This window comes from Ranitomeya imitator, chromosome 8 (genome assembly GCF_032444005.1).
Source record: "Ranitomeya imitator isolate aRanImi1 chromosome 8, aRanImi1.pri, whole genome shotgun sequence".
NCBI lineage: Eukaryota > Metazoa > Chordata > Amphibia > Anura > Dendrobatidae > Ranitomeya > Ranitomeya imitator.
In genome coordinates, this window is record NC_091289.1 from 197,801,797 (window position 1) to 197,820,417 (window position 18,621).

General features: G+C 41.8%; 1 protein-coding gene across 20 annotated transcripts in view; it reads left to right on the forward strand.

The window, feature by feature from the left end:
• Positions 1-18,621, forward strand: part of ADGRL2 (adhesion G protein-coupled receptor L2) — a 196,076-nt gene that overhangs the window by 126,466 nt on the left and 50,989 nt on the right. For all 20 annotated transcript variants that reach the window (XM_069735780.1, XM_069735784.1, XM_069735781.1 and 17 more), the window contains one exon: positions 13,950-14,750. In XM_069735780.1, the coding sequence (XP_069591881.1) occupies positions 13,950-14,750 (801 nt within the window). The remainder of the gene's footprint in view (positions 1-13,949; positions 14,751-18,621) is intronic.

Sequence of the window (18,621 nt, forward strand, 5' to 3'; positions counted from 1 at the left end):
ATAAAAGTAATCTATGACCCTGAATTGTTTTTTTAGTGTCTTCCAAAGAGGGGGACAATAAAATCCTGTCGCATTGGGTTTTATTTGGTAGTTATTAGTGCAGTAACTGGAGGGAGGGCATATTTCCTTCAAGTCTCTGGCACCCCCCGGGTAAGATATCTTTATTGTGGTTCTTAAAGTAATGAAAAAAAAAAATGTTTTGATGGGGAAACGGTAAGTTTCATAGACTGAAATGTAGGATTTCAGAAAGTTGCAAAGAAAAAGATGTTTGCTTTTTATTCCTTTCCTAAGATGTTTCATATTTTTCTACTTCAGAAACCAACACAAAAGATAAAAAATAATAAAAAATTCATGATTAAAAATTACAAATTACCTTCCTTAAAAGTGACCCACCATGGACCTAGCGATGGGGAGGGTGAGTAGGACATGGGGGTGTATTACTTTGCCTAAATTTCCGATTTTCCCCCCACCTCCAGTATTATTCCTTTGCTTCCTGTTACTTGTATATCACCAACAAGTCCACCATATGGTGTAATAATAATAGTAATAATAATTTTATTTATATAGCGCCAACATATTCCGCAGCACTTTACAAATTATAGAGGGGACTTGTACAGACAATAGACATTACAGCATAACAATAAACACAGTTCAAAACAGATACCAGGAGGAATGAGGGTCCTGCTGCTCGCAAGCTACAAACTATGAGGAAAAGGGGAGACACGAGAGGTGGATGGTGGCAATTGTTTTAGTTATTCGAACCGGCCATAGTGTAAGGCTCGGGTGTTCATGTAAGGCTACGTTCACATTAGCGTTACGCTAATGTGCGTCGCTGTTGCGTTGGCGACGCAGCGGCGACGCGCCCCTATGTTTAACATAGGGGACGCGTGCGTTTTTTTGTTAGCGTTTTTCGACATGTGCGTCGTTTTCGACGCTAGCGTCGGACGCACGAAAATGCAACAAGTTGCATTTTTCGTGCGTCCGATTTTCGTCAAAAAACAACGCACGCGTCGCAAAACGCAGCGTTTTTGCGCGCGTTTTTGGTGCGTCGCGCTTTGCGTCGCCGACGCACCGGCGCGCAACGCTAATGTGAACGTAGCCTAAAGCTGCATGAACCAGTTACTGCCTAAGTATGTAGCAGTACAGACACAGAGGGCTAATACTGCATAAAGTGTATGAGAACATGATACGAGGAACCTGTTTATGGTGAAAATGGTCACTTGCATCTCAATCTAGTTTCCCTTCACCAGACACACATGATGGTTTGTAGTGTGGTAGAAACCGGTGGGAAAAAAAACAAAATATGGGCAAACATACAAAATTCATGGGTCTTAGCCACCAAGTTCCAAGGGCCATGGACTGATTCTAGGAAATCATCACAGGTCGGATAGTTTTTTTTCCTCTTTTTTTTTTTTTTTTGCACAGGTGGACCCAAGAATTATGTGCATGCACTTGTGCTGTGGTTTCTGGTACATTTATAGAAGCCACAACCGGGAATTGTCACATGACTGACTCCAGTATAGGCATCCGGACCCCCTACAAGTATATTGGGGTCTGTTGGTTCTTCAAAGGTTTCTGTAACAAATAACACAATCGGCAAGAAAGGCATCTAATAGAGCCCCTGATGCAAAAATGAACATAGCCTGAAAAGCTGATCTGTCTAAAATGTAGAATTCCATTTTCAGGGTGGATCTTAGCTGGAATGCACTTAAAGCTGGCCAAATATGAGAGCGCTCTTGACAGACAGCGATCTCCCCCGACTCCCCGATATCCGTTTGGTCAATTTGTATTTTTGAAAGCCTTTGTCAGAAAGGCATGGCGGTGACTTGTCTCCTGAAGGCAAAAATGTTTTCCATCCCTTATTTCCATCTACATCATTTCTCTGGCAAACGTTGTGAGGCTCCTTGCACATCAGATGGTTTTCCAATCACATCAATATTGATGATGATGATGGCAACTCTAACGTGTCCTAACAGTCTTTTCAGTGGTGATTAGTGATGAGCCATGATGGTGTTATCCGAGCATGTTGGTGTGCGAACAGTGTCTTTGACATGCTCGAAAAAATATGTTCGAGTCCCCACACCTGCATGTCTTTGTGACTAACAAACAGGCAATCCCTGCACGTGTTGCGGCTGTCGAACAGTTGTGAAACATGCAGCTGCCGGGACTCAAACATATTTTTCAAGCACGCCGAAGACTCTGTTAGCAAATGAGCATGCTCGTATAGCATCTGCACGTTCACTAATCACCACTGAAAAGACTGTTAGGACACGTTAGAGTTGCCAACATCAGTCAATATTGATGTGATTGGAAAACAATCTGATGTACAAGGAGCCTCACAACTTTTGCCAGAGAAATGATGTAGATGGAAATAAGGGATGGAAAACCTTTTGGTCTTGGAAGGATGTAGATGGAAGGAACACCTTATCCAAGCACGTTCGCTCATCACTACTGGTAATGTCTGAAAACCCATCGTTAGCAACCCACCTGTCTTTAACGCCATCCTTAGCATTTGGTCTCTTTTTAGTTCCATTCATAGCCTACGTTCTGTTCGCCTTCGGTTAGTCTTAAAGGGACACTGTCACCTGAATTTGGAGGGAACAATCTTCAGCCATGGAGGCGGGGTTTTTGGGTGTTTGATTCACCCTTTCCTTACCCGCCGGCTGCATGCTGGCTGCAATATTGGATTGAAGTTCATTCTCTGTCCTCCATAGTACACGCCTGCGCAAGGCAAGATTACCTTGAGCAGGCATGTACTACGGAGGACAGAGAATGAACTTCAATCCAGCATATATATTTGCTGGGTTTGTTGCAGAGCTTGGTCACTTGAATCTCTGATCTTCTGCCCACATAATGAGAAGGGGATGTACGGTAAAGCTTAGATTCAGCCCTGCAGACCCGCGTTATTTCTTCCTGTCGCTTGTCCTATTTTAACGTCTTAAGCTATAAGACCTTATTTATTCTCCTTCACGTAGCAATGTCATCTTGTTTCCTTTTAGCCAGTATTTGAGAATGTGTTTGAAGATATCCAGCCTGCTTCCTGTTAATTTAGCCGATGTATACTTGTAGCTTCTGATTACATTTCATGTTTTTTTTCCCATAACAGGAAACTAATTTAAGTTGCTTTAAGGAAATGTTCTGTCCAGTAATAAAACGCTCGACCAAGCAGTGTTACATGTCAGCATAAGCGGCAAAGAACTATACAAAGCCGGCTACTAGTAACGCCAGGCTTATAACACGTCAACATATTGGAGGTCGCTGGCGTCCTGTTTGGGGGTTGAATTAGTTTGTAACCTGACCACAATGACTGACATCACTGAGAAGCCATTTAAAGAAATACTCAGGAATTAGAATTTTTGTGTTCTGTCCTCCTGCCGACATCCCCGCATTAATTAGAACGCAGTGTATCAGTTTATTGCAGTGTGTCGATTTGGCATTAGCCCTGACACCACGGCGCTGGCGCCTTCTGTTGAGGAAATGAAAGTAGTAAAGTACTAAAAATGGGTAAAATGCAAATATCATTCCGTAAACTTTTGACACATCAGAAGATTTGATCAGCAGTGGTGTGGGAGGGAAGACAACGGGATCAGTTGACCTAAGCGCCAAATTCTATGATGGCACAAAATTTTGTTTTGACATCTAGGTCAGGGCCAAAGGTGAACAGAAATCAAGATGTCTCATTGGCTGCTGTGCTCTGCATAGGCAGTCATCGAGCTGACAATGCTCTCAGTATGATGCCATCAGCTTTATTAGTTGTCGCCTATGTAGAGTGCAACAGCCGATGACAAACTCATCTCTACTATTGCGCTCTGCATAGTCAACAACTGAGATGACAAAGCCGGCACGGAGCTCTCCTGCAGGTCCCTCCTCTGCACCCACTTACGAAGCAAAAACACTAACATTATAATAAACTGTAAATGTTACTAATTTTTTTTTCTTTTAACCATAATCAGGGTAAGGTTAGAGATAGGAGTAGATAAAGGTTCGATCTAAAGTCCAGGAATAATTACGGTATATATGAAAAAATAAACTGTATAAAAACAGGTATCACTTTATTTTTAGAATAATGGAGCAGAAGCGCTCAGCTGATCACTAGATTTCTGATTTATCCCCGGAGAGCGGAGCGAGCGGTATAAAGGCTCACAAGTTCATTCACTGCTTTCTGGAGCCGCATCGATGGGACAGCACTCCGCTGAGCTCTTCCCCGTCATTATGAAATCGACAGTTCCCCTTTAAGAAATCAGATCTGCTTCAGTGATTCTGAGACATCGCGGGTTTGATCAGATATTTGGAAGGTTCCAGCGGGGGGCGCTATTGCAGCGATGCCTATGGAGAGAATGAATCGCTTGCAAAGGTGAAAAAAATTACTGCCGTCTTATAAATAGTTGTTTGGGTTTTTTTTTTAGAAGATCCAGCGCGCATTATGGATTTTTATAGTCAATGCCCCTTGGGAAAAGAATGCAAATGAGTTTTGCTCGTTCTTGAGAAGAATCTCTGCAGCGACAGTTTTGAGCGCCGTGACCGTGTCTTGCAGCCTCAGTGATGTCATTGATTCTGTGAAAGGCCAAAAACTGATTATGCCTCCAATCGATGCCTCCAATACCTTTTGATAAAACCACTTTACCAATAAAGCAATAAAAGATAAATTCTACAATGAATAACAAATGATTTACTCAGGTGACTCTGAATATCTACCACTAGGGGCAGTGTTCTATTGCACAGACAGAAATGAAGGATTGATATATTGTAGCCATTTCTATGTTGATGTTCTATTAACTTTCACATCTAATTTTATTTTAGCAATCGGGATGTTTTTTCCTAGTGGCGGTACAAAGGATCCGTTGTTCGTGGATTTCACCCTTGTGTTAATTGATGTATATGCTGTATGTGCGTAGTCCTAACCCGCATCATGTAGTACAGCGCGTCTAATAATGTCCTCCCACAGTAGGTGTTGTTTGCAGGTATCTCAGAACTATAGAAACAGAGATCAAGTTTAGACGCAAGAACGACTCTGTAGCTGCGGGCATAAGTGAATCCATTTGTATGCGTTGTCAACTCCAGTGAAGGTTTTGCAACCATAACAATCGCGCACAGCGGCAGTTGTCACACACAAAACCCAGATAGGCAAACCTAGATCTGGCCTCAAAGAGTTAACGTAGTATGTACAATTTCCCAAAAAGTGATTGGAAGGAGAGGTGTATTGTGCAGTCATCACCCAGCTGAAGAGGACAGTAGGAGAGCCGCTTTGTCAATCAGATCCTCTCGGCCGATAAGTATTCCCATTCGCGCAGCTTTCATGTTCGTCCCAAATGTCCTTTCCAGCTGGATGCCAGCCATGATGGCACCAAAACTGTCAAGGGTCAAAGAACAATACCTCTGCCTCTATCCAACTAGAAATGACTGATAACCCCCGGATTGCATTAAATTGCAGAATATATAGACTTCACGTTGTATCCTTTTAGTTGCCTCCGTTGTATAAACCATTTATAGGACCATTTTATCTGATGGTCACTATGGTAACAGACTACAAACCCTGTAGTCTGATTCTCATGTCATGCTTTGCGGTCCTTTTTGTTGTCATTTACTTCCTAGTAACTTGCGGAATGTTTGTATGTTATTTTACAAGAAGTAAAAGTAAGGAGTAAAGTGAGACTGCCGGCATGGTCAGACCACGCAGGACATGTTTGTAGTCTGTTGCCATAGAGATGTTTGTTTACACACACACACATTTTTCTGATTTTCTTTTCTTTTCTTTTTTATGTATTCTGTTCCTTCCTCGCTGATCTGTGCAAGTGTCGTCTCATTTTAACACAAGAGCGTCCCCCGATCACACCATAAGTCTTTCCATGAATTGCTCCTCAGCCCCTCGATGTGGCGTGAATTTCCCAACATTAACAGTTCATTTCATTTGTTTCCCCTAATATTCTAGTCAATGGTTAAAATAAATGTTTCTCCATGTAGTCCGACCTTTAAGTCTTCTTGATTTGTGTTTTTATGGATCAAGTATAGGATGTTTTTTTTACTGGCGCCTTTTTATTATGGATGTGTGCGCACCTACATACATACGTTAGAAGTATTGAATACATGGGTTTGTTAATATCGCGGGACATTCATCAAACTGACATGAAATGAGCTCATTACAATAATCGCTGGAATAGGTTTTATTCTCAAAGTGAAAAGCAAAAGAGGTAGTAGACTTAATGAACCAAAGATTTATCATTTTTTTTGCTTTAAATAGGATTTTATTTTGTAGGGTAGGTGCACACGGTCAGTAGACGCCACGGGTTGGACGCTACGTACATCCACAGCGTCCAACCCACAGCGGCCAGATGTTACAGGATAGTGAATGGGATTTCAAGAAATCCCATCTCCACTATGTGTGCGCCGGCACCTGTCGATCACCTGTGGAGACGGACGTGCGGTGCATCTTTCCAGACCGCAGCATGTCTATTTATCTGGTGGAGACGCTCAGCCTCCGCAAGATAAATTTCACCCATACAATATATTGGACGCGGTGATTCCACACAGTTCAGTGAACCCAGAGAATTCACCTGCGTACAAAAGCCGGCAGCGCTTTGGAAGCAGCGGACATGTGCTGCGGCCAAAGCGCTGCCTAATACGGACTGCGTGTACCTACCTCCATAGGTTTGAGTTGGCTTCTTCAGCTATGATATTTTAAAACAAATTCACATTCCCATTTCTTCTATATTCCGTTCTTTGCGACACTATATATATATGTGGCAAAGAACATGTGGCAGGCTGATGAGATGGCTCCGTGGTTGGCTGCCTGGCCTCGCTTGCCCCATACTTGGCTGCTTGGCCTGACTGCTTGACCTGACTCTCCGGACACCTGACTTTCTGGCATTGCTCTCTGGATGTATGTCTGCACAGACTAGCTCTCCAGATATGTGGCTGCCTGGACTTTCCTGGTTCATCACACACCTAGCAGCCCGGACAGGCTTCCTACATACCTGACTGTCCAGCCTGCCTCATCACATATCTGGCTATCCGTCCTGGCTCGCCACATACTGGGCTGCTGGGTCTAGCTTACACAGAAAGCTGGCTGCCTGGCCTGACCCTATGGTTAGGTGGCTACCCGGCCTGACTCGCCACATAGCTGGCTGGCTTACACAGAAAGTTGGCTACCCAACCTGGCTACTGTATGTGGCTACCTGGCATGGCTTGCCAGATAGCTGACTGCTTGGCCTGGCTCACGCATACCTGGCTGCCCGTCCTGGCTCGCTGCTAACCTGCCTGCCCAATCTTGCTTACCCAGAAAGCTGGCTGCCCGGCCTGGCTCGCCCCAATTCCTGGCTCGCCGCACCCCTGGCTGCCCGGCCTGGCTCGCTGCAAACCTGCCTGCCCAATCTGGCTTACCCAGAAAGCTGGCTGCCCGGCGTGGCTCACCCCAATTCCTGGCTCGCCGCACCCCTGGCTGCCCGGCGTGGCTCGCCTCGATACCTGGTTTCCGGGTCTTGTTTGCCCGTATTCCTGACTGCCTGGCCCAGTATTAGGAGAGATTGACATTACTAACCCATTATGGTCTATTTCTCCCCAAGAAGCTGCGTTGTTGCTACAATGTAGAAGTCTTCGTTTTCTGTGTGAAGCACCAGTACTAATTTGCCCCTGAAAATTGCATTTTTAGTGAGAACCATTTTGCATCTAGTCCTAGTAGCTTTGACTGTTGTAACAATAGAAGCCTTATACAAAGTATACAGAAAGTTACGCAATCTTTCATTACACAAGTGTAAAACATGAGACATTTCAGATGTGTGTGTATATGTGTTATATATATTTTAATATAAATGACACAGTATCTGTGTAGTGTAGATAGCATTTGAAATATATTAACCCAAGTGAGATAAATTCTTGTCTTCATTTCTCATCAGGATTAACGCTATGTTGTGCACTCTCCATGCTGCACCGAGCTGTCTTAGTGTTAGTGTCCAGCCGACCTCTTATGTTCCCCATGATACCAGCACATATATGGCGATTAGAGAATGACACACTTTTTTTTTAATTAAGTAGCAGATTGTTAAAGCTTTGTGTCGGTCACAGACTAAAACTTGTCTGTCGTCCTTTTCAATAATGTAAATATTTTGTAGAATCACAGAAGTTTACAAACCTTTCATTATCGCCCCCAAATCTAGGAGCCGGTTATTGTCCCGTTGGCCACTGTCCAAGTCCTTGTCATTTCTGTTTTCCTCCTTTCTTCTACTGAAAGCTGAGAAGACATTTTCTTTCAATATCTAGAACAGCAAATCTTATGGTGGCAATCTAGTTCATTCAAGCCCGGAAGCGCAGAGCCTCGGCGTGATGTGTTAACCTGCTAAATCTAGCATTTATTTCATGTGAATAATATTGTGACAGGTAGCAAGATCTCCCCAAGTCAGATCTGTATGATCAGTATGATCAGTTCATATTATTCCTCTCTGAATATCAGACGCTGTTTCTTGCTGTATTTTGAGACGTGGCAACAATGCATCACGTGCGGAGCCGGACGCCTACCTGCGGAGGTGACGGCGGTGCTGCAGTCAGAGCCATTGTTCATGACTATGTGCGTTATTAATTTATTAGAAGAATGGTGACATCACCACCGCAGGAAAATCCGTTCATCCATGTTGCTGTGAATGTTCTTTCTGAGCATTTCCTATGCTCTGGTGACACATTTACATAGCTGCATAGGTTATATTTTTTTTTCATTTTTTTATATCTATTTTTATTGCCCCTGTGCATTTTGGCTAATGTGTTCCAACCATATTAAAAACATTGCTGTGGCCTATTAGCATGCTTTCCTATAAATCTCATAATAAAATATGTGCAGGTGCTTTGCACGTGCAGAGTCGCTCTGATATTACAAGCGCTTGCATTAACCCTAAGAGCAAAACTACAGGGCGCGGGTACAAGACATTATTTTAAAATATTTTATAAAAACTGCAATATTTCAAATATCACCCAGCAGCGTAAGTGCAATTTTATTGATTTTTAAATGACAAATAGTAATCCTTTATGTAAGGCACCTGAAATAAGTGGTGCGGCTTTACCCGCTCCTCTGTGATAATGCCGGAGTATTTCAGATTGCACTGGAAATATGGAAAATGACAGATTTAACTTTTTTTTTTTAATGAACTATTTTTGTGCAGTGTTAACTAGAGATATAGATATGACCATGAAGGTTTTGGTCTCCGACCACAGTGCTGCCATTAGGGCATCAGTACTAAGGCTACATTCACATTCGCGTCTTTGGACGCAGCGTCGCGGACGCAACGCACGAAACACGCATGTAAAACGCAGGCTTTTTTGACGCATGCGTTCAACCTTTTTTATATATATATATATAGGGTCTTTTCAGTGTCTAGACACCGTGTATACAAGAACGCATGCGTCATACAATGCACAACAACGCAAGTACTTACGTCTTCTGCGTTGCCGATACACGTCAATGGGGTTTTTGACGCATCGACGACGCAAATGCAACGCAAGTGCGACATACGTTTTTTTTTTTATTTTGGACGCAGAAAATATAGAAAAAACAGCAAAACGAGGCAGACATGCTTACCTGCCCAGGCCTCTAAACAAATGCACAATCAGGATGCAGTGGACCCATGTGGTTAAGATGGAGACAACACAGGTGCAGCATAACCGATGAGGCAGCCACTCTCAACCTACCAAACTAATGGAGGGGGTGGCTGCTTGGCACAATGCTGCACATAAAAGACTTGTATGTGGCGCTGTTCACACAATGGAGATGCACAGCATCCAGGCAGGCCTAGTAGTGACACCCTTCTATTAGATCAGGCGGGCCTGTCCAGCGCTATCCAAATGCACCCCATGTGAACAGACACCACAGTTTACAAGACAAAAATGGGCCCAACTGCACCCCGAAAAAAAGTGCAAAAAACACACACAAAAAAAAAAATATACATTTTTTTTGTGAGGTATTAGTTTATACTTTGGCCAAAATACGCAAGCTCGTAACCCGCGTTTTCGGGGTGCAGTTGGGCCCATTTTTGTCTTGTAAACTGTGGTGTCTGTTCACATGGGGTGCATTTGGATAGCGCTGGGCAGGCCCGCCTGATCTAATAGAAGGGTGTCACTACTAGGCCTGCCTGGATGCTGTGCATCTCCATTGTGTGAACAGCGCCACATGCAAGTCTTTTATGTGCAGCAATGTGCCAAGCAGCCACCCCCTCCATTAGTTTGGTAGGTTGAGAGTGGCTGCCTCATCGGTTATGCTGCACCTGTGTTGTCTCCATCTTAACCACATGGGTCCACTGCATCCTGATTGTGCATTTGTTTAGAGGCCTGGGCAGGTAAGCATGTCTGCCTCGTTTTGCTGTTTTTTCTAATTTTTGGAGGATCTCTGAATCCTCTTCTTGTGCTCTTGAGGACGCAGAAAATATCCAACATGTTGCGTTTGCCGCGCCGTGGCAGGTGCATCGAAACGACGCGTGCGTCGCAAAACGCATGACAACGCATGCCCTTGCGTCCCCAATGTTAAAGATAGGGACGCATGCGTTGTTTTGCGGCGACGACGCTGCGTCCAAAGACACGAATGTGAACGTACCCTTACGTAGATGGGTTTACTAGTGTTCCCCTATGTGTATCAGTAGTTAGATGGGTTTACTAGTGTTCCCTATATGTTTAGATACAATGCAGACTGTAAAAGCAAAAAATGTAAGAATGTGTTTTGTTCTAACCTTAGAAGGGTTGTAGTACACGCGCTAATTAACAGCACAGTTTATTTTTGTTCACAAACCAGCATGGTCGTGTAATGCAGATGGCACGTTCTCCGCAGATCCACAAAACCTTTTAACAAATACTGTTTTTTTTTTTTTTTCCACACACAACATGGTATCTGAATGGAAATTGTGTCCTAATTGTACAAGTTTTCCTTTTTATTTATATAAATGATACACCTTAAGGCCGTGTTCACTTTCAGTGTAAACGCCGCGTATATATGTGTATGTGTGTATGTATGTATGTATGTATGTATGTATGTATATATATATATATATATATATATATATATATATATATATATACATGCATGCATGCATGCATGCATGCATGCATGCATACATACATACATACATACATATATACATATATATATATATATATATATATATATATATATATATATATATATATAAAAAATATATGTGTATATATATGTATATATATATATATATATATGTATATATATATAATATATATATATAAAATTAAAAACAAAAACAAAAAGCTCTGCTTAAAATATGTACCAAAAGTTCATCAGATAAAGAAGAAAATGCATAAAAAAAACCTCAAGCAGAAATGCGATAATCAGAGGAAGTTGCTATTGCACATGCACATCGGATCATGGCCTAAGTCGTCTGGTTAGTTCCTGCACCCCACAGATAAAAATGTGTTGATAAGAAAAAATGTGATCCAAAAAAAAAAAAAAAAAACGAAAAAAAAATCTTTCAAGTAAACCTTTTGGATTGAAGCCCGTTCACATGTATCCGGGGCATCTAGATCAGTTTTCCTGTGCCCCAGCTGATCACATAATGGCTTCAGTAGTCACTCCGCTTTTTCACCAGTTGGATCTGCTTGAATAATGTGTTGTGATCCGGCTCTTTGGAGGGGTCCGGCACGACACATGGTGTATCAGATGAATATGAATGGTCCCTTAGTGGGATCAGATTTTTTTTGTTAGTGAAAATGAAACAAAAAAAAAAAAGAGGCCTAAATCGAAAAATTAAATCTGAATATTTGAGAATTCCAAATGGAAATTTGTAGTGTTTATTGAAAATACAAATAGGCTTTAACTTTAAGAGTGGGAATAAGTAGAATATTCCTTTTAGGCGTTTCGCCCATATGAGTATACAAATTACCTCTTCAGACAGGAAGAGAACTAGAACTCTACTGCCACCTATTGGAAGTAGCAATCCTTAATGCCAATATTGACCCTTTAACAAGCCTTGCCACATGAGTTCAAGTCCTCGTCCTCTTTGAAGAGGCAATTTGCATGCTCAATTTCCGATAGGAGCGTTGCATGGCCTATAAGTCTCCTTACACTGACATGTCAAGTATGTCACTCTCCAGAAGGAGAGACACTACCCCTTAATCCATCCATGTATCAATGTCCAAGAGTGGAACATGACTTTTAGTCTGGCCACAGGTCTCTTGAAGATTTTCACAGCCTCTTGGGCCCATGAGGCTGAGGTCGGGTCTGGAGTCCCTTGGCCGGGTCAGTACATCACGGCTCACTTTTGGGCCATGAAACTTGAATGTGTGATACTAGCCTTATAGTGTTGAATATCCGGTAGATGTCTTCATGTTGAATATCCGGTAGATGTCTACATGTTGAATATCCGGTAGAGGTCTACATGTTGAATATCCGGTAGAGGTCTACATGTTGAATATCCGGTAGATGTCTACATGTTGAATATCCGGTAGATGTCTACATGTTGAATATCCGGTAGATGTCTACATGTTGAATATGCGGTAGATGTCTACATGTTGAATATCCGGTAGATGTCTACATGTTGAATATCCGGTAGATGTCTACAGGTTGAATATCCGGTAGATGTCTACAGGTTGAATATCCGGTAGATGTCTACAGGTTGAATATCCGGTAGATGTCTACATGTTGAATATCCGGTAGATGTCTACATGTTGAATATCCGGTAGATGTCTACATGTTGAATATGCGGTAGATGTCTACATGTTGAATATCCGGTAGATGTCTACATGTTGAGCTGTTTGCACAAGTCGGCCATTTTTCGGCCTCTCACGCGAGGCTTAGCGGTTTGGAGATGCATGTCTTTCCCTCCCCATCTCCCACCCACATATTGAAAGCTGGTCAGAACTTACCTCGCCCCCATCACCACCGATCGTATAACAGCTCTTTCTTTCACTAGGTGTTCCAGTCTCTTCATTTATCCAAATTAGCGGATTTCATGCTGTGTCCCTACTTTAGTGTGTGTACTGATTGCGCTATCGAGTAAATGGTCCATTCATGTTAATCTCTCTTTTTTCTCCTTGCACCCCTTTTTCACTTTCTCTTCCAATGCTTAAAATAGAAGTGGAGCAAAAAGGTAAATACTTCCAGCCCGAACCCCCAGCTCCCTGTTATGTGCCATATGGATGTTAACCTTCTCGATCCCCCTTATCCCTAAACACTGACGTTCTGTATTCAGCAGGATTGCATTTCTACACTTCATACACAAGTTGACTGCTAATAAAACAGTGTTCTGGATATGTCACATAGGTGGGACACAGTCTCTGCATTTCTTGTGGGAAATGTTTTCTTGCTCTCTTCCTTGAACCCTAAGTGATTTTATTTTTGTTTTTCCTTTATTTTACTGTTTCTTTAGTCATGTACTTCTTGCCTGGCTTCCTATACTCTTTCCCCAAGCATGCCACATGTACAGGCTTTGTTTCCTCCATTACTCCAATTTGTCTGTTGGGGTTCTTCCTCTTTTCTTTATTTTTCATTATTCTTTATTTTATATTTTTACTTTTCCAGCCCGATCTTTGCTGTATAAATGTTGTTTTCCTTCATTTTTTGGAGATGTTCTTGCTTTGTTTTCTTCCCTCGGTTCATATCTTTTTAAGGCACCAATGGAAAACCATCCACGTTATTTTGCTTTATTGGCATAAAATTGCGTGTGGTTTTTCATTGTCTGACAGATTTCAGCCTAAATGAAAATCATTCTTCTGGTTCATTACAGTCATAAGATTTACTTCCCTAAAGTGTAATCCGATGTAAATTAGTCGTTTATTTTAACACCATGAATGTCACATTCTTCATCTACAGTTTTTTAAATTTCACCTTTTTGTTTCTGTTGGTTTTTATTTTTTTTTACTTAATATTGAAAATATTGCTACTAGACATAGTTAAGAGAGAAACTATGTTAATATTTGTTTTGTGAAATAATCCTCTTTCTACTTTTCACTAGTTTTTGTTTGCCCTGGGGTGTTGAAAGGAGTTGTGGACTCGCCATATATTTTTGAAGCTGAACAGAAGGCAGGTGCCTGGTGCAAAGACCCCCTCCAAGCTGCAGATAAAATTTATTTCATGCCCTGGACTCCGTATCGTACGGATACCTTAATAGAATACGCTTCATTGCAAGATTTTCAAAATGGCCGACAGACTACAACCTACAAACTTCCTAACCGGGTGGACGGCACTGGATTTGTGGTTTACGACGGTGCAGTGTTTTTTAACAAGGAAAGAACAAGGAATATTGTTAAATTTGACCTGAGGACTAGAATCAAGAGCGGGGAAGCGATTATAAATTATGCCAATTACCACGATACATCTCCATATAGATGGGGTGGGAAGACTGATATCGACTTGGCGGTCGATGAAAATGGCTTGTGGGTAGTCTACGCAACGGAGCAAAACAATGGAATGATCGTGATTAGCCAATTAAATCCCTACACCCTACGGTTTGAGGCAACGTTTGAAACCTCTTACGATAAACGGGCGGCCTCCAATGCATTTATGATCTGTGGGGTCCTGTATGTGGTGCGCTCCGTCTACCAAGACAATGAGAGTGAAACCGGGAAGAACGCAATTGACTACATCTTCAACACCAAGCTGAACCGAGGAGAGGCTGTTGATATTCCGTTCCCCAATCAGTATCAATACATCGCCGCCGTGGATTACAACCCCAGGGACAACCAGCTGTATGTGTGGAATAACAACTTCATTCTCCGATACTCTCTAGAGTTCATCCTTCAGGACTTAGCCCAAGGTAAGATCCGTGTGTCTCCGCTCTGCTTATAGCTTCATTCTTTTGGCATTGTGTGGGTCAAAGCTCTATCTTTCAGTTATTGTTTTGCATTAGTTTTGCCTTTTATAGACAAATTAATGATCGCAGTAAAGTTTCGTGTAAATTATAATTTGGAATCACTAATAGTCACGGTTGGTTTTTATCTAAGTGAAATTATATAATCACATGAGATACAAAAGTAGTTAAATGTGAACGTTAATATCCTAAATTCAACATTTATTATTCTTTACCAATTTGTTTTTATTACTTTTATATTCATTAGCGTATAATCCTATAAACGGAAATATTTTAATTCTTAAAGAAAAATTTTGAATGTTTAAAAGTGAAAATCATTCAAAATTAAATAGAACAAAGCATAAAAGTAAAAGAAATAAGGGGAAAAAATATTAACAATAAAATTGCCATGAGCAAAACTTATTTTTCCACTAAACCTTGTTCAAAGCCAAGTCTCTTTTTTCATTTTCTTTGGTCTGTTTTTAGTACTTGGAAAGCTAGTTCCTTTTTTGTTATTGGCCTTTTTTTATTACTGTGAAGTTATTTCTCTTACTTTCACCTGAAAACTAGAAATGTTTATGTGCTTAGATCTTGTAAAAAAAACAAAACAAACCTCAGTGAAGTATTGAAGTACGGTGATACAGAAGTCAACGATTTCATCTCTTCAATTATTATTTTTTGCAAATGAACCGATCAGGCATTCCGGATCATGAAATGATGTGCGCCATGACACTTTCACACGTGAGCACAGCACAAAAGATGCTCAGCTTGATACTGAGTAATAGATGTAAAGACCTGACAATGTGTGCAAGTCACGCCTTGTATCTGAAGACGAGAGATGTGCCCTTGATCTCCGGTTCCACCTTCTGACAGATGTTGTGCGCTCAGTGTAATGATTTTAGATGACAGCCGTGACTGTCGGTAAACTGTATTGTATATGGTCCTCTGCTCCGTAGACTTGGGCGCACATTTTTTTAAATTCTTCTGTACTAGGTGTCATCTAATTTGCGCTTTTTGCCCCTTTTAAACGTGTTTGATATTTTTGACGTCTATTTTTGACCTATTTCCTTTTGGAGAAAATGCAAGTTTTCCGCATTTCTTTGCTTTTCTTACAGAAGAACCCAGATGTTTTTACTCGTAGATTTCTAGAAGCGTTTGTGCTGTTGAAGTGTCAATGGTTTGCTATCACCTCTGGCCTCGCTGCTATCTGCGAGAAGACTCACTCCCCACTCACCAATTATACAGTGGCTGCACGGAGCTGTAATCTCGCTATAATTTATGATTCCGCACAGTCACTGGTTCTGGGGAGGTCACAGATCTTCACTGCTGTGCTGTGCAGCCAAGAAAGCTCCAGCTTCAATTACTGTGTGATTTTATTTTTTTTTAAATTATTTTTGGTTATTGTATTTTTTGTTTTTCGTCTTTTAATTCTAGTCAGTGTATCGTACGGCTGAGTTCTGCTGCTCGACCTTTCTGTAATTTGCATCGATAATAGTTCCACCCTTTTAATTTGTGCTACGTAGATCAGTTTTCTGCCTTGTCTCGTCGTCTTCTTGCTTGACAAAGTTATAGATTGCTGTAAACTATCCAGTTTCTAATCTGCAACTCTAAATTTCAGGTTTGGCCTTGGGCTGATTATCGTGATTTTTAGTTTACAGAGAAATGATGTGCTGTAGAGGGAGACGCGGCTCCGGACAGAGCGTTCTTGTAGAAGGGCCTTTTAGCAGCCGGAGACCCAGAATTAAGCAATTTCCCCACTTGTATCGTTTTCGGCGATGTTGGACAGAACCTCGTGGGGTGCGATTGGTTTTGTTAGTAAATACATTTGTCTGTGAATATTTGTTTAATCTCGACACCTGGTTCATTTTCAGTGATAATGGATTTGTCGGCTCCCACATATGGCATTTTTGTGTTTCCCAAACTTATTTGATTAGATTGTTTTTTTTTTTAGGATGAGAAATCGTAGAAGCCCATAATTTCCACTGTGTGAATGCTGCTTGTTTTGCTGCTTTTCTTCAGCAGGTGTGTGCGCCAATAGTAATCTGCGATGATTACTGCATTGTTTTTGGTGCAGATTTGAAGTATCCATTATCTGGGATTCTGCGCTTTTTACTGCATTTTTACATGTAGTTTTAGGGTATGTGCACACGTTATGCGTTCAGCGATAAAAACGCATTAGAAAACGCCTACATATGCATCCTATCATTTAGAATGCATTCTGCAATTTTTGTGCACATGATGCGTTTTTTTTTCGCAAAAACGCATTGTGGTAAAAAAAGCAGCATGTTCATTAATTTTGCAGATTTTCTGTGTTTTTCCCGCTATTCTATGCATTTGGAAAAAACTAATCAAAAAGGAAAAAAAAACGCTTGCGGATTTCGGGCAGAAATGTCAGGTTTTTGTCAGGAAAATTTCTGCCAGAAATCCTGACGTGTGCACATACCCTTAATTTTCCACATAGAATCTTAAAGTGAAAAAAAACGCATATAAAAATGCACAGATCAAGAGCGTCTTTAAGCGCACAGGGGGCACGAGAATTCACGAACCCACGTGGCTTGAATTGTAAAATGCAGGCGACAAAAACACTGCCACATTTAGATTACGTGGGAGCGAGAGTCCGGGGCTCTAAGATTAAAAATTACATAATTTCTAACCAGATTCTTTTTTGTGTTCTTGAGGATTGTGACTCTTAGGCCGGGGTCACACTAGACCGTAATACGGCCGAGTGCAATGCGATAAAAAATCGCATTGCACTCGGACCAATGTTAGCATATGGTGCCGCTCCCAGCAGCCGACTTTTTGTCGGCCGTTTTCCTCGGTCAGCATACTGCGATTGTCACGGACCGAGGAAAACTCTCGGCTCTCTCGCCTCCATATAAACCTATGGGTGCGAGTGAGACAGCGCACACCACTCGGATAACATCCAAGTGATGTGCGCTATAAGCGGACCCCAGCAATGGAGGAGATGGAGAAATTCATTTCTCCGCCTCCTCCGCAGCTGTGCTCCGATCCTCCCTGTGCGAGAGAATCGGAGCACAGACGCACGACACTCGGCTCCTGCTCTGCTGCGAGCAGGAGCTGTGTCATTAGCATATCGCATCCGATGCTCTCGCATCGGATGCAATATGCCAGTGTGACCCCGGCCTTAGGCCACGTTCACTTGTTCAGTATTCGGTGAGTATTTGTAACCAGGAAGGTGATAAATACAGATTTGGTGAGGCGTTTCTATTCTACTTTTCCTCTCCTGATTTTGGCTACAAATACTGATCTAAACTACTGACCAAGTACTGACCGTGTGAACGTGGCCCAATGCTGTGGATTTGGTCAGCGGTATAACGTGGCAGCATGGTGCTCTATAACAAACCTTGCAGTGAGGCCTTTTTGTAACATGGTCACCATCAATGGTGGGACGGTGCAGGTTGCATTTATGACGACCACCTTGTGTCCTTGCTTTTCTCCTTCCTTTCTCAGTGATGGTGACTTGGCGATCTCTGACCTTCAGCTCCTCTGATAATCCGGCAGAGCTCGGCCTCCATTACTGCTTCCTTGTCTCCACTCATTACGTACTCACAAAAGATACAATGTGGTTTTTTTTTTACTATTTTCTTATTTGCCTTTTTTGTGGGTGGAAATTGATGCAGGTTTTCAAAAATCCCCATAATGTATCTTGACACCACCGTGAAGACCAAGACGTCCAAGTTATTTGCGCACAGTTCATATTTATTTAAAACTGATGTTTTCAGCCATAGGAAAAAAATAAAGTTTTTAGACCCAATTCTAGAAAATGACATGATGAAATGAAGCCAGCGTGCGCGGGAATCATCCATGCGACTTATGG